This window comes from Panthera uncia, chromosome F2 (assembly GCF_023721935.1).
Source record: "Panthera uncia isolate 11264 chromosome F2, Puncia_PCG_1.0, whole genome shotgun sequence".
Classification (NCBI taxonomy): domain Eukaryota; kingdom Metazoa; phylum Chordata; class Mammalia; order Carnivora; family Felidae; genus Panthera; species Panthera uncia.
In genome coordinates, this window is record NC_064812.1 from 10,976,647 (window position 1) to 11,003,655 (window position 27,009).

General features: G+C 45.2%; 1 protein-coding gene across 5 annotated transcripts in view; it reads left to right on the forward strand.

Moving 5' to 3' along the window:
• The window catches only part of ASAP1 (ArfGAP with SH3 domain, ankyrin repeat and PH domain 1), a 313,407-nt gene that overhangs the window by 41,190 nt on the left and 245,208 nt on the right, over positions 1-27,009 (forward strand). Inside the window, exon 2 of one of the 5 annotated variants that reach the window (XM_049633466.1) lies at positions 1,435-8,795. The exons of the other annotated variants lie outside the window; for them this stretch is intronic. Within the exon in view, the coding sequence (XP_049489423.1) occupies positions 8,736-8,795 (60 nt within the window). The 5' untranslated portion in view covers positions 1,435-8,735. The remainder of the gene's footprint in view (positions 1-1,434; positions 8,796-27,009) is intronic. 5 annotated transcript variants of the gene reach the window in all.

Genomic DNA, 27,009 nt, shown 5'->3' on the forward strand with positions numbered 1-27,009 from the left:
TGCCTGCCTGGTGCAGTGAGTTAGTCTGAACGTTTGATGCCAGTCAAGGATGCTTCTAGAGTTCTCTGCGAAGTGAATGTTGGGTCATTGAACTGAATTTTGAAATTTATTGGGAGAAATAATACCACCTACCTAAGTTTGTTTGAAAGCTAGACAGAGGTAAATGGATTTTACTTTTTTTTTTTTTTTTTTTTTTTGGCGTTGTGACTTGTCAGCAGTCTGTTGCAGTAGCCTGATGTTTAGTGTCTCGGAATAAACGGAGTTGCAGGGCATTCAACCCCATGATGGGTCTGTCCTTCATTTAATTGTGATAAATTGGAACATGCTGATACAGGGGCATTTTGCATCCTTTATGCCTTCTGAAGGATGGGACATCGATCAGACTGAGTGGTTATTTTCCTTCTAGATAAATTTTTCAGTGTCTTCTAATAGAGCAGTGCGTTATTTTAAGTTTCCATTTCTGAACATTCAGATAGCGTTACTGTATTCTGTTTGTGTGGGGTGTGATAAGGGAAGTAGTTGACAATGCTGTTTGGGAGGGTGTACCCATGTATGTTGCAGCAATAGGAGAGGATAGGGTTAATGTGAATTATATGCAGCTGCTCTTGATGTTAGTGTGAGGTAAGGTAACTATGTTTAAAAGTGAATACAACAAACACTTTTTTTTTTTTTTTAAATGAATACTGTTCTGCAAGGTCAGGTAGAAAAATAGATCTAATCATAATACAAATGCGGTCACCATGAATTTCAGAAGGAATCCGAATCAGGCTAGAAGTTCAAAAGTGTCATGTGAGAGTACGCTGGTAATACCCACGTTCTCAAAAATATGACAGTAAATGTTTCAGTCAGAATGCCACAATCGTTTTGTAATTCTTTTGCCGAACTTCACTATGGTGCTGGTCAAGAAGTCATTGCCCCCATCTGCGTCTTTTAACTCTTGAATCACATGTCATGAAGTGGGACTCATGAGGAACTGCCGTTTGCATAAATGTGAAATACACCTGGTATTAGTTTCTTACTGATAAGCAGCACAGTTGAATTTTTATTTTTTTCCCTAAGTTTGCATATAAGGAAGGGGCACATTATTGCAAATGTCTTTAAAGGATCAGAATTCAATTCTTAAAAAATATGGGGCATAAGGCTATTACTCTGAAAATGTTAAGAGAAAGTTTTGGGGGCAAACCACAAAATCTTGTTGACGTATGCTTCAAAGTGAGATAGTTGGAAACTTTAAGAGTGCTGTTTGTGTTCCTTTGTGGTTATTCTTAGGAATAGGACTTTTGGGTACTTTTTTGGTGATGTGGAAACTTAGGAATAGAATTCATTTGGGCAGTTTGGAATTCTTTGTAAAAAATGTTCTAGTTCTAGTTATTAAATGCCTTCCTGTTTATTTACAAACTTTCTTTTTTTTTTTTTTTTTTTTTTGCTCTTTAGGTTCCTAATCAACCTACAGAAGTCTCAACTAAAAAACTATAGCTCCCTAAGCTTGGAACCCTAAATTAACCCACATTCCCCCTTTTGGTATGTCCTGTTGGCAAAGCCTGTGCTGGGCTTTGCAGATATTGGTGCTTTTATTTAAATCTCTCTGTGATGAGCCCTCTAGGAAACGGGTCAGAAATGTGTAGTGAAAAGAGGCGAAGAGTTTGCTCCCTCACCATTTGGGGGGCAAAGGGTCCCACTTGACCGTGGGAGTTAACGGAACACAATGCGTGTCTGCCTTTGGGAGGCAGGCATGGATTAGCTGCCCGGGTTTCATCCTGATGTCTGAGTGTTTTCCAGGCAAAAAGACAGTGTTTTGCTTATTCAGCAGAGCACAGTGACGTGTGCCATTTTACTCGTGACCATTTGGAAATTATGAGTAAATTACTAGGAGAAGACAGTTTTGCTGAGAAAGGAAGGGAAGCCGGCATTCCAGGACCACTGTGGGGGGAGACGGTACGAGACGCTCTCCATTTAAAGGCTTAGACTGGTCAATACTTAGTGCTTGGTGAAAGGGAGATTCGACATGATAAATGAAGGTCCTCTTGGTTATTTAATATTGGGGCAGCACTTTATCTTTTGTGATGATGGAGGGGACATGTTCTGCCCATTTATTGAACTTTTGAGCCTCATTTGAGTCTTATGGAAGAGGGACACTTGTGTCCCATTTTACAGAGAAGAAAATTAAGGCCTAGAGAGATGAACTGATTTGTCCCCAAGGTCAGATGGCTAGTAAGTAAATAGAGTTAGGAAGTCCTTAAACAATTATGACATAAGACAGATGTTCTAAATATCTGCAAAGATATAGTTCGTTGGCTTTGTAGAGAATACGAGGCTTCACTTTCATTGTACCTTCTGATTTTGATCTTCTGAAACTGAGGTGCCTAAGTTCCTAAGTGGCTTAGTTTTTTTTCATGTTCACATTCCAGGGAGTTCTTAATAGTAATACTTAAATACATTACTTTTTTTTTTTTTCCCCTGTGCTTTTAGAGACTTGGGTATGGTTTTTCAGATTCAGATGTGGTAGCTTATTTGGGCGTAGTCTGGGAACAGCATTCACTCAAAGCATTTCTGGGGAGCACAAATCATTTTGCTCAGTCTAGCTGAGATATTGGAATTGTCTGGATTGTGTTATGGAGAAACTTATGGTCTTTGCGAAAGAGGTAAATAAGGTTGTCATTCTTAATCGAGTAGGAGGGGGCAGTTCACAGGTGGGGGAAATGATATAGGATGTTCACCCCAGCAATGCAAGCTGAATCACTCAAATTACCATCCATTCAGTACACAGATTGTCCGGTGCCCAGCAGTGTGTTAGGCCCTGGGGATACTAAGGTGATCATCCCTGCCCTCATGAAGTGCATAGTCTAAAAGTTTTCTTATGGGGCCTGACAAATGTGGGTCTTGCACTAGAAGTTAGCTTGTTTTAACACACGAGATGTGTTTAGTTCTTTCTGAAGCCACAGAAATGTTTGAATGAAGAAATGAGTGAAGGTGTGGAATGTAGATCCATTATCCAAGCTTCTTCCATAGTGACTGTAGTTACCAGTTATTAGCGTTCCTACTATGTAGGAACCCCATGCATACTATTACTTAATGCTTACATGTGCCCTGCTGTTATCATTGACCCCATCTTCCAACAGTGACTCTTTTGCCCAAGGGCACACACACAGTAAGTAGTGGATTTGGGCACGAATCCTGCTTCTGTAGCACCCCCTCGCGTGCTAGTCAGATGTCATCTGTGTGTGTTTCTTTGCTCTCCAAGAAAGTTTTGGTTTTTTATCCATGTTCATTTGGGCATCATCTGCTTTGTGGATGACGAGAGGTCATTAGTCTTCGATAAATGCTTTTAGGTCCTCCAGTGTTATCCGTGGGGTCTCACACATAGGGCCTCTGTGGCCAGGGCTCGAAGTCTGACCTTAGTCATCAGCTCCAAGTGCTAGAATGAAGTTGCTTTACTTCTCTTAAATTTTGAAAGCCGATAAACTTAGCATCAAGTGTTAGTTTATACAGCAGCTGCTAAAGTTGGTTGTGGTCTTTTTTTTTTTAATTTTTTTTTAATGTTTGTTTATTTTTGAGACAGAGACAGAGCATGAGCAGGGGAGGAGCAGAGAGAGAGGGAGACACAGAATCCGAGGCAGGCTCCAGGCTCTGAGCTGTCGGCACAGAGCCCGATGAGGGGCTTGAACTCACAAGCTGTGAGATCGTGACTTGAGCCGAAGTCGGACGCTTAACCAACTGAGCCACCCACGTGCCCCAAGTTGGTTGTGGTCTTAAAGAAAGGTAAATCTCAGGCAGGGCTTAGATAAAATCAGGGTTGGTCCTGTGCATTGATTGAGGTTAAAAAAATATATACGTGGGGCGCCTGGGTGGCTCAGTCGGTTAAGCGTCCGACTTCAGCTCAGGTCACGATCTCACGGTCCGTGAGTTCGAGCCCCGCGTCGGGCTCTGGGCTGATGGCCCAGAGCCTGGAGCCTGCTTCCGATTCTGTGTTTCCCTCTCTCTCTGCCCCTCCCCCGTTCATGCTGTGTCTCTCTCTGTCTCAAAAATAAATAAAAACATTAAAAAAAAAATTAAAAAAAATATATATGTGTATGTATATAATATATATTTGTATGATTTGTATAAATATTATACATACATATATGTACATACATATATAATATGTATAATACATATATTATATGCTTTTTTTGTCTCTGACCGCTCGAGGATAAAACCACAAAAACTGAGTTAATCTTCTCTTGATGTTGCTATCTTACACAAAATTCCGGGCTCTGTGGTCCACCTTTTGATCCTGTTCAGGGGTACTGAGGGTGAGTTTTCTCTGGACATAGCAGCAAAGGTCAGTGAGCAAGGAATACATTTATTTTGTGGCAGAAGCCAAGAGAGCCCAAAACTTGCTTTATGTACCAGAACTCGTGCTTTTTCTAAAATAAGGCTCAAACTGTTAGCCACATGTTCCAAACTAATGCTGTTTGCCTTTCATGTACATCTTTAGAGTTTAAACACATTTCCCATGTGTACTGTCTACTAAAACCCCTTTGTGGTAGCATCCTTATTCTTTTACATATGAGTAAAGTAAGGCTCAGTGAGGTAAGTTACTTGACCAAAGTGACGCTTGTAGTAATCGATAGACTTGGGCTCTGAATGCGGGATCACTGCCTTTGTTTCTTCTGTACTTCGCTGTCTTTTGTGCCTCTTGTTTGCTGGTTGGTTTGTTTTGTTTTTTGTCTTTCAGAGCCCATAAAAAAGACATCTACCGATTTTTATTCCCACTTGATAGCTAGTGCCAGAGATACAGGGTTTGGGGTAGAGAAGAAAAAAGGGAAAGACCGTTCCTTTTCTCTGTTCTTCAAAGATCTCTTGTTGGATCTCTCTGGAAATCTCTGCCATTTGTAGTTAGAGATGGGGCTACCCGTAGCACCCCCCTGACTCAGCAGAAGCGGAAAGGACCCGGTGGCTTCCAGCTTCCCCTGGAATACTTGGTCTGCATCTGTTGACTACCTTGTCTTTGCCTGCAAGCAGCCCACAGCTCCGGCCAAAGACCTGCTGCCCTTGGTTGGGGTTGCTGTAGGAGTCTGGCCACCTGCCCCTGGCTTCTTGGTCATCCGTAGCCCTGCCTGTTTGCTGGGTGCTGCGAAACGCTAGACATCAGAGCGTCATGGAGCTTGGAGCAAGTCCAGTCTGGGACTTCCCAGCCTAGGACCCTAATCTCCGAGGGGCCCAGGAAAGTGGTGATGGGAGTCTAATAATCACTTGGCAGTTTTTCAGAAAAATTAATAGACGCCTTAATAACGTGGTTCAGCCTACCTCTCGTGCCAACTGTCTTTTTTTTTTTTTTTAATTTTTCTAAACCACTTTTAAAAAAAAATTTTTTTTTTTTAACGTTTATTTATTTTGAGACAGAGACAGAGCATGAACGGGGGAGGGGCAGAGAGAGCGAGACACAGAACCAGAAGCAGGCTCCAGGCTCTGAGCCATCAGCCCAGAGCCCGACGCGGGGCTCGAACTCCCGGAACGTGAGATCGTGACCTGAGCCGAAGTCGGTCACCCAACTGACTGAGCCACTCAGGCGCCCCTTAACCACTTTTTTTTAAGTTCATTTATTTAGATGGGGGAGGGAGGGTCAGAGAGAGGGAGACAGAGAATTCCAAGCAGGCTCTGTGTTGTCAGTGCTGAGCTCGACGCAGGTCTCAAACCCACGGACCCTAAGATCATGACCTGAGCAGAAATCAAGAGTCAGATCCTCAAATGACTAAGCCACCTGGGTGCCCCAACTATCTTTGATTTGAGCTGAAATATATCAGCTCAGTGGTGTGGCACTGATTATCTTCTGCTGACCAGTGCTTGGATTGCTTGTTAGAGATTCCTAATATTGCGAAGCAAAATATGATCTCATTCCTGTGATTGGCTTGCTAGAAGAACCTTCGAGTTTTGTAACCCCATTGGAGAAAGCTCACGAGGGATGAGGACCCACTTAGGCCTAGTTTAGTCCCGCTGTGGAGACTGAAGCCTAAAATGGGAAGAAATTGAGCAGAGATTTGAATTCAGATCTCCCACCTTCCAGCCCGGGACCTTTGCAGTGTGCTTTCCAAAAGGGCTATGGAAGCTGTTTGTGCATGGTGGTGGCTCTGTCTCTAGACCTTGCTTCCAGGTCAGAGGAGTGGAGAGTAAACCTGAATTTAGAAACCTGGTCTTGCTAGCCAGTCTGCTGGTGTAAATTTTGGTCTCACAAGATACACTGTAAGGCCACAGCAGCCCTCCCTGATGCTGGGTTAAGCAACTTTCATCAGAAGCTTTTTGGTCCTGGATGTTCCAGCATTATCCAGACTTTTGTCTTTATGTCTGTGAGTCAGGGGAGCCGCCAGAGAGGTGGTTTCCATTTATGTAACGTAGTCATTTGGTGACTAGAGCCAGACCTTGGCCTTAGCCATTCCCACATGAGTAAGTAAGTGATGCAGTGGAGACCACTTTGCATCTGAGCCTCCGTTTCCTCATTTGATGAATAAATGGCGTTGTTTTGAGTGTTCAAGGACAAGTCACTCCTTACGTGACTGCATTACTGGTAATATATGGCCTGATGGATGTCAGGGTCTGACCATTTAGTCAGTCTTCTGTAGGGCAGGGAGGAAGGAGGTGAGAGGCATATCTTGCTAGGGAGGTGGGCAGAGTTCTCTCCACTCTGCACCAGTGGCATCCCTTGGGTTCCCTTACCTGGGTTCCTTGCAGCCCTGTTCTCTTACAGTCCGTGTCCAGCAGGCTCCGGAACCTTACGGTGTCTTAGTTTCCTCCTGGGGAACAGTACCTACCTCTCAGTGAGTCTTTGTGAGTCTGTGTGAGCACTCAGTGAGTGCTCAGAACAGGGCCTGCCACGATAAGTGCTCTAGAAATAATTGTTCTTACTATCCTCCTGCTGTTGCAGGTTATTATTGTTGGATTAGACCCTTGAATGTGTAGCTGAGAGGACAATATGTGGTCGACCCATTTCAGGAGGGTGGGCAAAGAGGTCAGACGGCAGGGCCAGCCGTGTGCCTTCCGGGACCTGGGTGGTGGAAGTGTAGATGAGGCCAGAAGGAGGACTGGGGCAGCACCAGCACTGTGACTGTTGGGGATCATGGTCAAAGCCAGTTTGACCTGAAACAGACTGACAGCTCAGTTTTCCTCTGTCCTCTGCTCTTGGTGGTGCTTGTCTGAAGGGAACCACTAACCGGTGCTGCCTTCTCTGACCCAGGCCCGCCCCATGGGCTCTGCTGGTGCAGACACCCCATCTGTGCTCCCTTTGTCACTGCTGGTTCTATTCCCCACCTCCCACCCCCCCAACCGTGTCCCTCCATTGGTGCACCTAAGCGATGACCGTGCTGCCCCCTTTGATCTGGGCTGGGACTCTGGGGTAATGAGCCACTTTCTCTGTTATACAGTAAAGCAAGTATTTGATTTTGGTCATTTGTGGGGAGGTGCTGGGGGAAGCATTTATGCTTTGGCCCTGGTGGCAGCTCTGTTGTGTGCTTTACTGATTACAGCCCGAAGCACGGAGACCACAAGGAATTCTATTTTGGTTTGGAGGCAGGCGCCTTAAAGTGAAAAGGACTTAGCCTCAAATTTACATTTCTGTGTGTCTCATAACTTCTTTTCAGTGTCAGTAAAATGAGTTTTAATTATTTGTGGGGCAGGGGTTTGGTCAGTCCTGGAGGCACTTGACCCCACTTGGTCTTCATGGAATCTGAGAGTTCCAGTAGGCTCTTCCAGCTCAGAGCACATTCTGAGCAACGCTGTGTCGTGGTGCAGTTTGTGGTCACTTACGTAAGAACTGAATTTTAATGCTGGGGCTATGGTGTAATTTTCCCCAGAGAACTGGAATATATGTCCCCTTGATAAGAGCGCCCAATGTAGCTACCCAGAAACTGGAAAAACAAAACCAGAACCTCATGCACCAGTGAGGTGAAGCCCAAAAAACGATTGCATTTTGGCACCAACTAGTAAAGAAAGCAGAGGTGGCTAAGTCAAGCTAGCTCGTCCCTTTCGCTGCCACATGTGCTCTGGGTGGGTAAGAGTATAAGCTCTTCCAAGCCCTTTTATTATTAATACAACCTGGATACCTTGTGTTTCCATAGCATTGTGCTCAGGGGCGAGGGCAAGGATGGCCGTGTCCCCAGTGCCCAGCATAGCACCTGACCTGATGACTGTATTATGAAATCAACTTGACAGAGTTGGAAAAGGGCTTTAGAGACCATCTGGTTCAATTCCTCTTTTCTGTGGATGATGAAGTTAGACTCTTTTGTTGTAAGTGACAGATTCCACCTCCCCCCAACAAAACAAAATACGGCTAGTTCAAGCAAAATGAGGATTTGCTTTAAGGACTCATAGGGCTGTTTCCTGGACATGAGGGGCAAGAATGGTAGGCAGTGTGGATATTTTCTTCGGGACAAATGGCAGAGGACAGCAGCCCTGGCCCTACCTGCTCCCTCCCTCTAGTGCCTCCCACCCCGCTGTCAGCTGAGTCATCGTGCCTGATTCACGTGTCTGCGAGGAAGGATTGGATTGGCCCAGCTTGGGTCAGGACACCAACACTAGTCCAGTCGGCTTTGGCTAGGTTGCTGGGGTTACCTGATGGGTGGGCCTGAGCCCTGGCCTTCGTCAAGGACCCGGTGTGACGCTGATCCTCAGAGAAGGGAAGAAGGTCTGTATACCCAGACCACACATCAAAGTCTGGACTAGGGTCCGGACCTTTTAGCCCCACGTCTTCATCCTTTATTGGCATGAGAGCAAAATGGAGACCACGGTACCTCACAGGGTTATGGAGAGAACCAGTGGGGAAGGTAAGGCAGCTACATGCCTGGCACCCAGTGGCACTTGGAAGATGTTTACTTCTCTGCCCTTCCCTCTGCAAGTCTCACCTCCCCTTGACCCTTCTGCAGTGTATTCATTCGGGACATTTTGCAGGGCTGTGGTCAGAGTACTGTGCTGCCTAGTTGTAGCTTTCCTGATGTGGTCAAGAAAGACCAACATTCCACCCAGGGTGTGGGCAGAGAAGAAACACCCCATTGCTGGTTAAATCCACAGTGATGACATGGGTGCTCAAAAAATAATCCTCCATAGATACCCAGGATGGATGTAAGACCGCAGGGCAGCTAGGTTCTGTTGGGGAAACTTTCTGGTTTGATTGGCCTGCTCCCGGCGTTAAGTAACAGAATTGCATGAAGGTCTGATGCGGCTGACAGCTTTCCTTCCATTAAGTGGCTTCTTCCCTGACCAGTTACACACAAGATAAAATTTGAGCATCTGCATTGTTTTGAAATGTGGGGAGTCTTCCTTTATGTTTCATTAATCTTTTTTTTTTTTTATGAAGCCCGTTTCCTTTTCTTTGTAATGTTTATTCACATTAATAGCACTTACATAAAATTAGATACTCCTTATTTCCACAAAGTGCAAATCAAAATAAGCGTTCACTGCTGGCCCAGCAGCTGCTGTTGCTTTAATAATGGTAATATTTTTCATAGCAGAGCAAGTGAACACACTGCCTCCCAGTAAACAAAATGGTGCCAAGTCAGATAACCCTCCCAAGGTGTCTGCATTTTGTGTTTAAGAGTTTGAACAAATTCAGAATCTGCGAACACTACATTTGAAGCAGCTTCTCAGTGCTCAGTGCTGTGCTGGACACCATACACGCATCACCTTGCTCCGGTTCATCCTTGCACTAACTCTGCGGGCGTGGGTGCTGTTGCCCCATTTTACAGTTGATGAGCTGAGCTTAGAAAGGAGTCAGCCCAATCCGGGCTCTTTCTGCCTCCAACTCCTCCTTAAGAAAAATGCTTTCTGTTGTGAATGGAATGCTAATGAGCTAGAACCGTCAGGAAATAGGCGTCAGCTGAAGCAGGAGATATTTAGGTTAGAGTTGAGTAAGAACTTCCTGACATGGTAAATACCAACTGGATGGCCACGGAAATAGAATTTTTTCCCGGAAACTGATTTTAGGACAATCTCGTCGTTGATTGGCTAATGAACTAAGTTTTGTACTTCGGTTCATACATGTTTTTACTTTTAGTACATTGTAAGTACCTTGGGGCCAGGGATCCCCTGCCCCCCCCCCTTTTTTAACTTAGTTGGCACTCAGAAATTTGACTAAAGTAAGATTATATTAAAACCATTCAATTTATAATAGTTGAGGGCAGATCTGGTGAAGATTTTCCAAATGCTGCTGCCTACCTCTGTACTTTAGTTGTATGCCTACTGATTGCATAGAGCAATTGGAAAAACCCTCCATTACCAGATTTCCTGAAGGTTGTGCCACGTATTTATGGCACATCTGGATGCTGAGCCGAATTCGTGGTCTGTCATTTTGGTGTCTGCAACCTTCAGTCTTTCACTGGGTTAGTGATTTCAGTAAGAGATTGCTCTCACTTTCCGAGTCTCAGCTCTATACTGGGTACCTTACATGCATTCTTTTTAACCTTCATGTTGTCCAACTGGTGCCTGATGAAGCAAGGAAACAAACCTAAGTCTGTAGGTCTCTATAGCTCTCACCTTCTGTCTGCCAGCCAACCTCACTTTGTTGTGATTCAGCTGCAAAGTGCAAGGGAATGGCATTGGGTCAGGTTGGCATTTACTTTCTTCGTGGAAACAAACACACACAAACAAGACCCGCTTCTGCTAGTGGAAAAGGAAAGCATTTTCCACTCCGTATTTGTTTCCTTTGAGTGGGAGGTGTTTAAATTTAGATAATTTATATCCCTCCTAGGGGGCAGCCAATTCATGATGTGGTATCAGAGGGATTAATGAGAGAATTGGTATTTTCAAAAAGAGTTGACCTCTCTGATTTTTCTTTATGAGCGGCAAGTAGTGAATCATGATTTAATGAGCAATTGTGCTTTGGGTTTACTCTCCAGTATTTTTGTACTCTTAACGATTTTCCAAATGCTTTCTTATGTATTGTCTCATTTCATCTACGCAACACTTTGTTAGGCAACAAAACCCCCTTTTCCTCATTTGTGACATGTGAAAACTAAGGCCCAAAAAGTTAAAATGATTTGTCAGTGGTCACAAGACTGAAAAAGCATCCTGAGGCTGAGGTCAGTTACCAGCCTCGTGTTTCTGAAGGAGACAGACTTACATAGTAAGAGATGTTTTGTTAAGTAATTTTTAACTTAAAGAATACCTTTTGAATAAAAACCATATATTTTATTATTTGCATTGTTAGATTATTAGATCCCCCCTGAGTGCAGGCACACACACGTCTTTTGTAGTTCTTTTTTTTTTCCTTTAGTAGCTCAGTCCTTCAAGTAGATTTTTACTTTGTTTCTGTTTTAGTTTGTTTTTTACTTTTACACCTGTACAGAAGTAGGGAGGCTGGTGGGAACCTCCACATAACTGTCTTCGTAGCTGTTATCTGTTTCACCATGATCTGCTCTTGGTCAGTGTTTTCATCTCCACCCCCACCCCCGAATTGTTAAATTAGTCCTAGATACGTTTTAATTGTAAGTATCCTAAAAGATAACGGGTAGGAGGCTGAGGGGGAGAACCACATTACCATTATTACATCTGCAAAAAAGATAATTTTCTCAAGAGCATTAAATATTCAGTATTCAAAGTGACCCCCCCCCCCCCCCCCGCTTTTAAATAGTTTGGCCAAATCAAGATCCAAATGAAATGTATACGTTGAAATTGGTGTATATTTAAAATTTCTTTTAATCTGTGAGTAACCCCTCTTTTTTTTCCCTTGCAATGTTCTGTTACAGAAATGAGTTGTTTGTCCTGTAGAGCTTCCTGTAGTCTGGATAATGTTGATTGTATCTCTGTCGTGTCATCTAACATGTGCTACAATCTATTGTTGACATACTTCTGTTGCTAATAGTTTTATCATAGTGAAGAATAAAAGGAATGCATTCCCTTTGTAGAAAACTAGGGAAAGCATACAAGTTTAAAAGTCGCCTGTAACCTCATCACCTAGATTCGGCCGCTGCTATCATTTCAGCTGTATCCAGCTAATTTTCATTGAACACGTCATGAGCATTTTCCTGTGTCATTGAAGAGTCTTCAGTAACACTTGCTAAGGCATGTCATTGTATTAATGCTGTTTCCCTCCTTCCCTTAAGTTGCCCCAAATGAGGAGTTTGTGTGTTTTAAACGGTTGGCTCAGCAGTTGCCTCAGAGAGGACCCGCTGTTGAAGAGAAAGCAGTGAATATTTGTATGTGTCTGTCGTTATCTGCACGGGCGTTGACAGAGTCCTGGAAGTCCAACTGCCGGGTCAAAGCCAGGTCTGTTCGTGAGTTTCTGAAGCAGTCGTCGTGCTGCCACGTTCCCCACGGAAGGTGGTCTGTGTCACGTCACACCCTTAGGCCTGGGCAGAGTCGGTAAAAGAGCTTTTCTCCACAAAGGGACAGCTTTGAGTGAGGCCTTGACCTAAGCGTTCCTCCGAAGGAGACAGTCGGGCTGGGGGTGTGCCCTTGCCCTCATCTGTGTGTTGGTGTGCTAGAAGTTCCCGTGAGCAGTGGAGAGAAATAGCCCGTGTGGGTGTTCGCAGGCTGTCTGCTTAGAGGAGCGGCCGACTGAGAGCCACTGCCACCTCAGTGTCACGGGGAAGGGGCAGCTCTGCCTTGCCAGCCCGCCAGCCCCTTCGTGGCGGCTGCTCTGCCCCGTCCAGCCTCTCTGCCGAAATTCTCTCACCCGGAAATGAGTTCATGGGTTCGGGAATAGAGAGCTAGCATTCACCGTGGAAAGAGGGGCACGGGTGGAAGAGCGGACTGCTCCTGGCCAGGCTGCCCCCCAGCCACAGGTCTCCTGTCTCCTTTGCCACGTCCACAGTTTGACTTCCCTTTACTAACCCCAGGGAACTTCGCTCCAGCTGAAAAACTTTTTTGGACTAGTAAGTATCTTTTGCAGACCTGCTGTTGCCACATCATTCACCCGTGGTTGTGAGCTAATTGGGTTGTTTTCTGCATAACACTTGGCTGGGAAGTGGGGGGGGGGGCGGGAAGGGGCTCTTCTAGAAGTGAGGTGAACCTGCTGGGGCTCTGGGGTTAGGGCTTTGAGAGCAGCCTGAGGGAAGGAGACTCAAGAGGAGGAGAAGGTGCCAAAAGCCACGTTAACTCATCTTTTCCGAGAGCTGGCACGTGGTTTTTCCAAAGGCAGGTTGGATTTCAGGTGTCGTTGAGACGGCCCTTGGCTAGGGAGCCGCATCACTTTGTCAGGTGCGTTTGGTACCTTACAGGTTCCTAAGGCAGTTTTCCTGGGCTAACCTGGGAAGTCAACCATGAATGTTTTCCTGGGGTGGTGTTCTCTCAGTTCCAAAGGTTTCAGAGAGGCCCGGTCCTAAGTCTGAGGTTGCCTCTGAACGTGTGGGGCCTCTCCCCCACCTGGGGCTTGCGAGAAGTGGCTTTCAGGGGCATTTTTCTCAGCGGGATGTCAGCATAGAGTGGACTTCCTCAAGTCCAGGTCTACTCTGGTAGAATTTGCTGGGTTCCCTGCCGAGTAATTTACACGTGGTATCTTACGGAAGCTTCAGAGCATCGGGAAAGTAAACAGTATTAACTTCATCTTTTCAGTTGAGAAAATTGAGCCTAGAGAGATACAGTGACTTGACCCAGGTGTGTGGTCAGTGGGGAAGCTGGAATTTGTGAAGCCCAGGGTGTTTCCACGATTGGCGTCATTGTCTCTGCCCTCTTGATACCTTTCTTCATCCTCCTGCCCATTTGGGGCTTCTGGCTTCCTCTTAGGTCCCAGGATTCCCCCCGCCCCGTGATCACCCTGGCTGAGGACCTGCATCTTCCTTACCAAAGTCTGCTTTTAGGTAACTCCCCTGGATGAAAACGTCAGGGATGATTCACCTAAAGGCATTAATGTGATAAGGTGCCACAGCAGCTCCCCCCTCCCAGAGCTGTTTGTACTTCTAACAGTGCGGGGTGCCCTGACCCGTCAGGAGGGGGGCTTTCAGTCGCTGTTGGGAGGTAGTTTTAGGTGGTGAGCAGGGGATCCTCTCACACCTAGCAGTGTAGCTGGCTCTCTCTCCCCACATCTGAGTCTAGTGAACTGTTAGAAACAGCGCCAAGTTAAAGACTCTGCATTATTTAATCTTTGCATCAGCCTCCGGAGGTGGATTCTCAGGTCCCCGTTCTACAGATGGTAGAAGCAGAGACTCGGAGAGGTGCCAGGTTCTCCACTGCTCTGCTTGCATTTCTTACCCAGGACCTCACACTGCTGCTTGGTCCAGTCTGCTTGTGGTGCCAGACGCTGTGGGCGCCTCACCCGGGCTTGCTCTTGCAAGTGTGAGTAATGGACAGGAGCCTGCCATGGTGACACTTTCATTATCTGTCTGTTCTGGGGACCAGGGTGGCCTTCCTGGTGCCTCGTGCCTACCCAGGCGTGCTGTGGGTGGTGGGCATGCTTTTACTCTGGAGCTGTCAGTTGAGAGCTTAGTGTCGATTTCACTTCCTGCCATAACGCATCATGTCACTTGACTTGGTGACTTAGCTTGATCTGTTAGCAACCACCCCCCACAACCATGTGACATTACTAAAGCAAATATTGGTTTTAAAAGAACCCTATTCTGAAACAGTGCCCTTCCCTGTCCCTCCGCCCCCCCTCCAAAAAAAAAAACCACCCAAAACTAGTATTTTACCTAAAGCCTTCTGGAAGTGTTTCAGCATCCATTCAGGTCACTGAGCTGTCCTAAGCATTCAGGAGCCATTATAATATTATGGTAGCCACAGTTTATTAAGCTTCTCTTTGGAGGCCAGTACTGTGCTAAGTTCCATAGGTAAATCTTTCTAATTCTTAAAGCAGCTTTGCATGAATGTGTGTATTTTATAGGGAGGAATTAGGTGCGATCCATGACTGCCCTGATGGCACAGGTAGTCTGTGGTAGAGTTCATGTTCAGACCAGGCCTGTTGGGCCCTTACTGTCACACTACTGCCTGAGGCATTATAGCTCGCTCAAATAAATTGAGCCTGGAATGAAAAATTCGAAATTCGTTGTTTAAAAATATGTATATCTTTTATGGGTTGAATATAAGAGTACGAATACCAAAAATATCAGTTATCAGATATCTAATTTCTGCTTGTGCCCTTTTTCCCAGAAACACTATAGTATGAAGGGAGAGACAGAGATTTGCTCCATACCCAGCATAAATTGTTACCCAGGGTGAGTTAGTTTGTGTTGATTTCTGAAGCAGTAATGGTTTCTTCCTGAGGGTCTGATGTCCTTTGACTCCCTTGTAGGATAAGTTGCTATGTTGTTCTGTCTTCCGCCTCTGAGGGAAGACGGGGTAGATTTTCATTTCCTGGGAAGTTCCCCCTTTGCCTCGCAGCCACTCATTTTTTCCTCAGGACTGTATGATGCTTGGAAAACAGCCCATTGTTTGGGGGTCACTCCCTTCTCCAGCCATTCTGCTCAGCCTTTTCTTCATGTAGGACCCTCCGTGTTGAGATGCTGGTTCCAAAGCTGTTGTGTTACTGTTGAGGACAGGACTTTTTTTTATCTGTTTGTCAGATTCCACAGCCTGAGAGCCCATAGAATGAGCCCTATTTGAATGAATGCACACCCACACACACATACTGGAGGGACCATGAAGATTTTAGGCCAAGGTGAACCTGGCTCTGTGTGCGGAAGAATTGAGGATAAGGAGAGTCTGGGAGAAGTATTGTCTGTAGGACTGATCAGGAGGGGAGCTGGGAGGAATTTCAGGACTTGTTGAGTTTACAGGAAATCATGTAACCTAGGCACTTTAGAGCCAAAAGTAGACTTGGAGATCATGGAGGTCAACCACCTCATTTTCCAGATCATTGAGATTTCTCGTCAGCCTGGAGTTTGTAGCCGTTGCCTCCTTCAGGGCACAGAACCATACAGATCTCTTTAAGTTAGTGCTTTTATTGATTTAAACACTTACTGATCATCTTGTTGCATTTTAAGTAATTGATTTTGTTTTGTGTTTGACCCCAGAGATGGTTTTGTCAGGAAGGAAGAACAATTTTAAAAATTCTAGGAATTAATGAAATAGAACAGTTTGCACCAGTGGGAGAGAATTGCCCAATGCCGAGCCTTGTGATGATGGCCCCGCCTCCCACCTCGGCTCCTCCCTTCTCCCACTTCCCAGTCTTGGTTGTTAGGTTCCTTGTGGCCCCCTTGCTCTACTCAAGATCTCTTGTAAATTTGCCGGCTCTTAGAACTTGTTCTCTACAAAGACCTAAATTATCTGTCCACGTCTTTTCCACAGCACGATCCTCTAACAGCTGAACGGGTTCCCAGCGTCTAGCGTTTGTGCAGCACCTTACGGTTTACAAAGAATTTCTGGGTATGTTCTTTTACTTTATGAGGTAGCAATGAAGAAACAGTAGCTCAGAGAAGTTAACTTGCTTAAAAAGCTCACAGAGGGGTGAGTGCTGGTTAAATAATGATTCCTGGTGAGGTGACTCTAGTGCTTCTGGCTTTTTCCTTGACAAAGACCTTATTTTTCCTTTAAAAGCCTCCCTGATGAAGGGTTACTCTGTATTTGTTAAGCTTACCTAGAATTCCTTGAACTTCAGGATTCATTTCCCACACTCTCCTCTGGGGGGAGAATCCACGCTCCTTAAGTTCTTGGGTGTTGTGTCCCCTGCCCCCCTCACTCTGAGTTTGATTGTCAGGCCAGCAGCCCCAGTTCTGGACCCGGCACCCAGCAGTGAAACCCAGCCCCAAGCAAGCAGTAGGAGCCCTAGCGGGGGGAGGTTGTCAAAGAGGTCCGTGATCTGTTGGAGCTGCAGACTGGCCCGAGCAGCAGAAATGAAAGAAATTCCACACAGGTGTGTGCAGGACCAGCCAGAGTCACCGAGGGTATTGCATACTGTTTGCTGGGGTGGCTGTGGGCACCAAAGCTATTTGGGAGTTGATGGGGTAACGGTCTTGGAGGACGGTCCCCCTCTTTATCTGCTGCACACACATCTTCTGTTGCAGCTGCTGGCTACTCTTTGTGGACCTTTCCTGTATGCAGAGTACTTTAACTGAGCAGCTCATTTTTAATCAAATGCTTGCTGTTAATCACATACCATTCTAACTTAACTGCGTCTGCTTGTTTCAACCCCACCCCCACCATATGAGGTCGGTACTGTTCAATGTCTGCCACTTACTGACTGTGCTGTTTTGGGCAGGATGCTTGATGTCTCTGTGCCTGAGCCACCTGCTGCCAACATCACCTGTGAATATGTGCTTTCTTCCCAACTGTAGTATTTGTTCTGTCCTGTTGCTTGGTGTTCTATTGCGTGGGGCTGTTGTGAGGGGAAGTGAGCCGATGCAAGTGAAAGATCAGGAGCTCCTTGATAGCCTGCGCCCCCCCCCCCCGCCCCCCAGTGCCTCAGTGTGTGACCCCAGGGCAAGCCACTGCACCGCTCTGAGCCTAGCTCTTTATCTGTCAAATGGGTATAAGAGACTTTGAAAGGATGGTTGAGGCTGAAAGGGAATAATGGCTGTTGGGCGTCTTATGTGCTGCATTGGCACACGGTAAATGCTCAGTATAAGTGGTAGCTGTAAACTCTAGGGCCATCCCCATGGGGAAGCTGTCCTCACCCTTTTATGTGTAGATTAGATAATAGGCTCAAGGGGTCCTGTTAGCAAGGCTGGCCAGTGTCCTAACAGAGGACAGAATGTTTTGGTGAAAGGGAAAGTTTTCAGGTTGGGAGTAGAGGAAAGGTAAAAGGTTAATTCAGGAAAAAAAGGTGTTACAAAAGCTCTTTGCAAAGCTGTGGGTAAGATTCTGCTAGCCTTTAGTACTTAAATTTTCATGGGGTGGAAAGAGACTACCTACCCACTCACTACCTCTGTGCAACCCAGCTTTTATTTCCTTTTTTTTTTTTTTTTTTTTTTTTAAAGACTCTGCACCCAGCATGGGCCTCAAACTCACGATCCTGAGATCAAGAGACACATGCTCTACTGACTGAGCCAGCCAGGTGCCCCCAGCTTTTATTTCCTGATAGGAATATAGTTCTGTCTTAGTTCAAACTTCTAAAAATACCATAGACTGGGTGGCTTATAAACAAGAGAAATTTGTTTCTTGTCGTTCTGGAAGCTTGAAGCTGAAGGTCAGTGTGCCAGTATGGTCAGTCTCTTGTGAGGCCCTCACACAGTGGAAGGGACAAAGAATTTCTATGAGATCCCTTTTATATGACACTAATCCCGTTCATGAGGGTTCCATCCTCGTGACATAATTATGTCCCAAAGGCCTCACCTAACACCACCACTCTGGGAGATTAGGGTTTCAGCATACGAATTCGGGCCGGGGGGTGGGATGCAAATACTCAGTCCATTGCAATAACATTTTTGTTTTTTGGTTTTATTAATTATTGTGGATATGTTAGGATTTGATTATTTGGGGAGGACTAGCAGGTGTAATTAGCATTCAGAATTTATAATGGCGTTTCTCTTTGAAGTATATTCAATTTTGATACACTGTGGAGACATTTCTGAAAAAGTGGTATGTTGCATTATTACCTAGGAATCGGGCCAAGTGGTTGATAGAGGAAATGAACCCAAATGTCAGTTAATATAGGAGTTGCACTAATTGGTATTTTTTTTAAGAAGATTTTTTAAAGTTTATTTATTTATTTTGAGAGAGCGAATACACGAGCAGGGAGAGGTGGGGAGGGGGGCGGAGAGAGTCCCGAGCAGCTCCACGCTGTCAGCACAGAGCGTGACGTGGGGCTCGAATTCATGAACCATGAGATCATGACCTGAGCCTCATTCAAGAGTCGGATGCTTAACTGGCTGAGCCACCCAGGTGCCCTTGCCAGTTGATATTTCTAGACTGTTTGCAGCATGTACCATTCATTTGGAGTTAATATGATCATTGTTGTAAGTAGGTGCTCAAACTTTATAAAATGTAATTTAGTTTGGAAAACACATGAACATCTTGTGAAATATTTTGGCATCCATTTCATCCTTTTACCAGCCCGTGTTTTTATTTTCTGTCGATTGGCCAGGCCTTTCCTTATTTGTTAATACAAGTTCTGGCGTGAGTTTGTCTGACTGTTCAGCGTTTGTCATTGCCCCTGTTACAAAGGTTCTCCAGGGATGGTCTGGGGTCTGTGGTGGTCTCAAGACCTCTCAGGGACTCTATGGGGTCAAAACTATTTTCATAACAATACTAGGGCATTATTTATTTGCCTTTTTCATTTTATTCTGTCAGAAATGTATAGTAGAATTTTCTAGAGGCTATGTGATGTGTGGCAGTGTCATCCTGCAACAGCTAGTTAAATGTGTTTTGAGTTTGGAAAGTGTCCTGTTTTAATTTCTGTTACAGCCAATATCTAGACACAACCTACTTTAAAAGAGTGCCAAACCTCTTTGGGATCTTTTAATTTTTTAAGGATGTAAAGGGGGCTGAGACCCAAAAGTTTGAGAACCATCACCCTATTGAGCAGGCCATCTCGTGGTTCACTGGCCAGCCAGTGGAGGAGCCTTGCAGGTGGCTGCCTTGGTCTGAGATGCCCACCCTGGGCATAGAGCATCAGGGCTGTTTTCTCCCAGCAGGGGGAACACTGGACATGGCAGTCACCTTGATTTACGTGTCTTGTCTAGACACGTGTAAAGGAAAGAAAACCCAGAGGGCCTTTTATTTCTGTAAATGCAGTGGTTTCCACTTGTCTTCCTTGAGGCATGGTGTCTTTTTTGTGATAGGTGTAATTTCAGTTAGCACATAAAGAACTTGAAAACAAAGGACTAGGGTGTAGTAGAGTTGGATCCCTTCTGGCAGCTGTTTTGCAAAGGTTGTTTCCAGAATGAAAATAAATTAGCAATTGTGGGGTTAGCAATTTTCTTTGGAAACTTAGCGATACATCCATGAGATGAAATGTTGGCCATTGCAGTTTTCTGGTGGTTTTTGTTATAGAACTTCAGAATTCCTGTATTGTGTTACTCTGTCATGGTCTGCAGGATAGAATTTCAATAGCACCAACTGCTTTTCCAGATCTCTTCTCTTTTTTCCTCCTTCCCCTCAGTGGTTTCATCCCTTCCCCCCCTTTTTTTCTGGTGTGAAATTCTTCCTTCTTTTGACACATTAGAGGTGTAGACCACAGAGCAGTGTTAAGTGTCAGCCTCCATCTGATAAGAAAAAAGAAGGGTTCCGGATCTCTACAACGCCCTTCTGCCTCAGACAGCTTGCGATCCTTCTTGGTGAAGCCTTGGATATGCAGCCCTGTGCCCTAGGCAACCATCAAGGTACCCAGCACCCTCCATTTTTGCTGCTCATTTACAGGCCTGTCTTTGTCTAGACAAAAACTAGACTAAAATGTACAAGATAACCATGTCTTGCTGGGTTTTTATTTATACTGGCTACTCAGTGTCTATTTAAAGAGCGTGTGTAGCTCATTGAATATTTGTTGAATGAATATATATAAGTCATTCAATGGCCTCTTTCTCCAGGTGGTGTCAGCCTGAGACCAGGGATCCCCCTTAGAGTGATACATTTCTTCAGCAGCTGGAACCTCAGAGAAAGAGACTGCTGGTACAGGACTCCACCTCTTTGCTCTTGTTCCAAGCAATTTTGCTCTGGCCCCAGACTTGCATGCTTCACTCAGCCAGATAAGGTCCCTGCAGGTGTTGAGCTCATCCTTCTTGGCGAAGGCAGTGTAGTGATGTGTGTTGTTAATGTGATGTGCCCCGTGGAGCTTTGACCATTTTACCCTGAGAAATGATCACTATATTCTTCCCAGCTACATTCAGAACTCCTCTCAAGGAGGATACTAGGATATATTCTTCTCCATCTAGTTACTGTGCACAAGTACATATTAGTGCTCTATTTACATGACTGGTCTGGTTGGCATACCCATGTTTTGGGTTATTTCCAAGCAGTTTGAGCAGGGTGCCCATAGCAACGTGTATTTTTGTTTCTGTTTACCTGAGTTCCTTATTACAAGTTCTCCCAGCCCATCACGGGTCATACAGACAAGTGGACCATGACACATCCAGAATGAATGGATGTGCATGTATGATACCTAAGAGCATTGGCCTACATCCAGCATTCACCTTTTTCTTATTAGCACATTAATGCTAGGACACTGACCTGATTTGGCACCTTGGGGAGACCTTGACCCTGAAGACAAGAGCTAGGACATAAGGAGAAGTCTGTAGTGGCTCTTGTTTCTGGATGATTCAAGTAGGAAGGAGACATGAGGATATTTTTGCATTAATGTAGTTCTTTCCTACTTATGGGGACCAGTTGCAGGGAGTCCCTATCCCTGTGTTCTTCCTTTTATTACTCTTTTCTTTCTCATCCTGGCTGTACTGTGGGTAATTGTCGTCATTGTTAATTGATGAGTAAATTCTAGGACCTGTGCAGACTCATAGCTTTACTGTAAGTATTAGAGCTGGACCTTAAACTCTTCTTCTTTGACCTCCAAGCTTTGTTCTCTTTCCATTGCCCAGGACTGAAAGTCAGGAGGGAGAGCAGACCCCCGTGGTGCCCTCTACCCAGGGCAGGGAGGGGCTGCCTGGGTGTGGGGAATGCTCTGACCCCTGACTCATCTCCCCGGAGCTGGTTTATTGCCTTGTGTTTAGTTGCTAGTGGCTCCTATGGGGTTGACTTTTCTGGAAGAATGTTAACTCTTTTTGTTTGTATGTTTGTTTGTTTGTTTTTAAGAGCTAGTGATTTCATATTAGAAGCATTATGGACTTTCCTTGTTCTAGTACCGAATTGTGTACCTTGATTAACAGATACGCCGTGCATTTTGTGTTTGCGTTGGCTGTTAAGAAAACCCAGCATCTCTGATAACATTTTTCAAGCTTCCCACAAGGTATTTGTCAAGCCCTTTGCAGTAAGAGGGAAGCTCCCCCATCACAGTCCATTTATTGCATTATTAATTTTGGTTGAGTGCTATTTAATTATTGATGTTTTATTGAAGGCTGGTTTGGCCAACAGAAGCAAGCAGCCTGACTGGGAAGGGATCCTTTTGTCCCCATTGCCGGGCCCAAACCATCGGCACACTGTCCTGTGCAAGCCCAGCAGCTTCATCTACTAGAAGTTCTGTCTTGGCTGAAGCCCTCCAGCTGCTTTCTTAACGGTGCACTGGGAGGAGATTTTTGCCTCTAACGGGAGCTGTTGGATGCAGAAATAGTTCCTCTTCAGTGTTTTCTAGTGGCTTCATTTGGGGTTTGACATTATTCCAGCCGAGTAACATCTGGTTTGGTTGTGGAGTAAAATTTCCCTTTCTGGCACTCTAGCATCTTTTACTGGGGATGCACATAGGTGCTTTTGGTCCGATAACGGATACGGCAGTGAGGACTGTCAGGAAGTTGTCTGCCCTTGGTTGGCTTTGCCGTGCTCCACCCAGATCATGAGGCTGTTGCATGTTTCCTGAATCTTTCTGTTGCATCACGTGAAAGATGCTGACATCATCCATCCTGCCTCACTCTTTATTATTTCTCTTAAATACCTTATCAGGTGCACTGGAGACATTCGTCACATTGGCTCCTTTAGTTTGTCATGTCTTTGTACAGCTTGCTTTGCGTGTGTCTCAGACTTTAACATGCACACGAATCACCTGGGGAGCTTGTTCGACGGCTTCTTCTCATTTAGTAGGTTTGGGGAAGGGCCCCGTGTTCTGCATTCCTTACAGCCCATCAAGTGATGCTGCTGCTGCCGGTCCACAGACCACACTGTGAATAGCAAGGATGCAAACAGACGGTCCTTACGTGTGTGGCGTGATGCACAGGCACACGCAGGCCCTTGTGATTGTTTCGTGTGAGGCAAGAATCATTGCCTTGGATGGGTGGATCATTCCATTCTTTCAGCAAACATTTATCTTGGGTCATATGAGTGGGAGGCATGATTGTTTTTAGAGGGCTGCTTCTGAGGCTTCCTTTTGCAATATTTTAATCCCAGGTGTCCATGTCTGGTGGGCAGTGATTGCATGGCATTTGGAGTCGAGTAGTTTCCATTGCACGCGGCTTGTCCCCATTCTGGGCCTCCCTTCCCCTTATCTGTCTTGGAAATCTCATTTCCCGGTGGTCATACTTCATAATCATTAAAGTGCCTGGACTTTGCACTTGCTTTTAACATCCTGAAAACTTACTGCAAATCATGGGCTGAGACCAACTGGGCAGCACCGTAAAAGAAATATTTCCCTAACAATTTTAATAACCTCTTGTTTGGGCTCATACTTGTGAGTAGTTACTCCTGGTGTGTTCACAGGGCTTTCTCATGAGCCGGGGTTCCCAGCTGACCTGTGAGGTCTCTCCCTGGCCAGAGTGCCCTAGGAGTCACCAGTGGGGTGGGACAGAGAACACATCCCTAGCTGCAGGGACTGCTGGATCCCCTTCACCCACCCAGTCGGGCCCGGAATCCACTGCTCAGCTCTTTCTGTGTCTTTTTTCACTTGGGTGGTTGTATACTCTCCAGACACTTCTGGCTTTAGATCACAATATTTCCATATGCGCCGTACATGGATAGGACCCTTGCTGTCTTTTGCTTCGTCGGTTGTCAGTAGAAGTAGGTGTGACCAGCCGTGGTTTGAATCTGAGGCCCCTGGGTTTGGGTCTTGGCCGGGTATCTCACGATTGGTCAGTTTGCTACGCTCCCTGTGCCTCCGTTTCTTTGAGCCTTAGTTTATCTGCAAAACAGAGCTCCTACACGGACCTTGTTGTGTGATACCGAGGATGAAATGAATGAATTGTGTGAATGCCTGGTGGAGGGTCTGCTTCATGACAGGTGTCTGTTTAATGGTCCTTCTGGTGTGAAGATGGTCAGCGTCTCCACATGAAAAGGAAGGGAGCCAGTCTGAGACCACACACACCTAATGCTCACATTAGGGGAGGGAGTAGGGGATATGCTCCGGTCCCCAGTTCACTCTGAGGGGAGGAGAGGATAAATCGGCCCTCCTTATGCTTCTTGTGTCAGTGGCAGAGCAGTGACAAAGAATTTTGGGAATGAGAGTGAGCACAGGAAGCTAGTGAAGGAAAAGGAGAGAGGCTTGATATTCTGAAAGGGAAGTGTGCACGTCCGATACGTACTCGGATAATCTGAAGGGAAGATTTCTTAGTGACAGAGGTACTTTGTCAGTAAGGTGATTGTTCCTAATCATGTTGCTGTTTTATATCAGTGAACGGAGAGCTGTTGGCATCTGAGAGAGATGCCCAGTTTTTCCAGAGTCTGAAGGGGGGTCTTTGTTGATGCTGTGGTATGAAAAGTACTCTGTGATGTGGTACAGGGCCGTCAAGAATGTGAAAGCAACAGGCAGTCGCTATACACATGAAGTATAATAGATCTTTCATTCATTTTGTGTTCTGTTGGCTCTGAATTGTCAAATAAAAGTTTATTTTGGTCATATGCCATAGCTAGAAGTAATTTTTAAGCCATCAGAGTGGTTTGCTTTATGGCCTGAAGTTCTGTTCAAATTTGGTGACTCACGCTCTAGTTTAAAAGTAAAACACGGACCATATATGTCGTTTCCTGAACTCTTGCTGAATCTGAGTAGAGTGCAGGCAGAGCATCAGGGAGGCTGGGGTTTGTGAATGAATGAAGAGCTGGGGCTCTGTGATAGCATTTCATCACGTGCTTGGCTTTTTCCATTACCCAAGAAGCGTGCTTGATATAGCCAGCTTTTTATTACCTGGAAATGAAGGTGTAACTCTTCACGTGTGGGCCTCAGTAGCTTTCCCTGTTCACGGGGTAACGTCCATTCTCCTTAGCAGAGGGCTCCTTGCTGCCCTCCTTTCCCGCTGCCCGAAGGAGCAGAAGCATCTGGAAAGCTTATTGCTGTTTCATACCCTTTGCCTTCTTCCAGGTGAGCACCTGTTCGTCTTTCTGGACAGAGCTCAGATGTCACCATCCAGAAGAGACCTTTCCTAACCGTTGTTCCCTCTTCCCCACCCTTGTGCACACGAGACCCCTACCTGTAGGCTCAGCTTCTCTGGGACAGCACCTTGCTCATCACACAAACGGTCCTCCAGAAATGCTGCCGAACGAATGAACACATCCAGTAGTTCATTTCAGTGCATGTAACTCTTTGTGCTTCAGGATGGGAAACGCCCTGCCATGACTTTTTTTTTTTTTTTTTTAACTTTTTCTTTTTTTGTAGCCTTCCCTGTTTGGTACAGAAGTAAAGAAGAATGTGAAAACCACCTATAACTGCATCATCTAAATATGCTCAAAGTTAGCGTTTTGGTGTAGAACCCTTTGGAGAATAACCTTTTAGGTAATCCAGCCAGCTTGGAAGGGGTAAGAGTACTTAGGAAGTGAGGATGGGCAGGAGGAGAACCTAAAGTGGAGGCCTCCTGTCATTTCATTTCACTTTCAGCTTTGAGAGCCACTTGGCCAAACAGAACACAACATGGTTTGGCCTCCAACCAAAAGTTTAGCATGAAAGATTGAACTGTTTTGTTTTGTTTTATTTAAAAAAATTTTTTTTTAACATTTATTTTATTTTTGAGAGCGAGAGAGAGAGCATGAGCCAGGGAGGGGCAGAGAGAGGGGAGACAACAGAATCCGAAGCAGGCTCCAGGCTCTGAGCTGTCCGCACAGAGCCCGACGTGGGGCTCGAACCCCCGAACAGTGAGTTCATGACCCGAACTGAAGTCGGACGCTTAACCGACTGAGCCACCTGGGCACCCCAAGATCGAACGGTTTTGTACTAGAATCTTTGTGAATGTTGTTATTACTAGTTTTTTCTGTAATGTGAATACATATTTTTTTGGGTATTTTATTGGATATTTATTTTTATTGGTTATTTACTTGGATATTTTATTATTTCCCCTTTTTAAAAAACATTTCTCTCTAACCGCTACAGATTTCTTAGATCTTTATATAAAACTGCTTTTTAAAGTATTTGTTATAAAAGTGAAATGAAAATTGTACCTGCCACACTGTATGTGCCTTCAAGTTAAGTTATAGATAGTCATTGGCATGCTAATAGGCTTCTCCTTCCAGATGGGGATATTAATGAAGATCACCCATTCAATTCAAAGAAGTGATAAAGAAAGTAGAAAGTCGGGGTGCCTGGTTGGCTCAGTCATTTGGGCATCTGACTTCGGCTCAGGTCATGATCTCCTGGCTCATGAGTTTGAACCCTGTGTCAGGTTCTGTGCTGACAGCTTGCAGCCTGGAGCCTGCTTTTCAGATTCTGTGTCTCCTCTCTGCCCTTCCCTCGCTTGCTCTCTCTCGCTTTCTCTCAAAAATATAATAGACATTTAAAAAAAAAAGGAAGTAGAAAGTAAATTAGGGGAGGGGTGCCAGTGTGGCTCAGTCGGTTAAGCATCAGACCCTTGATACCATGGCTCAGGTCGTGATCTCATGGTTTGTGGGTTCGAGCCCCACGTCAGGCTCTGCACTGATAGCACGGAGCCTGCTTGGGATTCTCTCTCTCTCTCTCTCTCTCTCTCTCTCTCTCTCTCTTTCTCTGCTGCTCCCCACTTGCTCCCTTGCTCTCAAAAATAAACATTAAAAAAATTTGGGTGGGGTTAACTAGAGAAGTAGGCTTTTTATTCTATGCTCAGCCATTTAGAAAGAGAAACTGTTTTCCTTTTAATTAGAGAAAGAAAAGTTCTTATTGCATTCTGGAATACTTCAAATGCACTGCTCTTGATGTTGAATTCCATTTTGGCTTCGGAATTGCAAAGTTTTTTAATTGTTGGAGCAAAATTAGTTGTTCTTTGTATTATGTTTTATGTGACAGTGTACAAATAACAATAACAGAAACTAAAGTACCATTCCGCAATCACAGAAACTAGCTAAAAGTGGTTATTTAATTTGAAATGGGATTGAGTATTCAAAAAGTGCAGGTGGTATGGATGGGTTTTTTGGCAAACTTGGGTTTGCTTTCTCAGTAGGGGACGAGAGAGCTGGAGTGTCTCATTATACCCACTGCCAGTTGGGATGCGGGTGTCGACCTGCCTTGGTGCAAGTGTCAGTGTCCTCAGTGAAAGTAACAGAACGGTACAGAGCAGAAGCAGGAGGTCTCACAAGTCCAGTTGTTTCCTCAAAGTTGAACGAAATATTCCTGATTTCCATTCTGAAATTTTTACTCCATGACCCAAAATGCAATGATTGGTGAAGCCTCAAAGAGAGGCTTTTCCACTT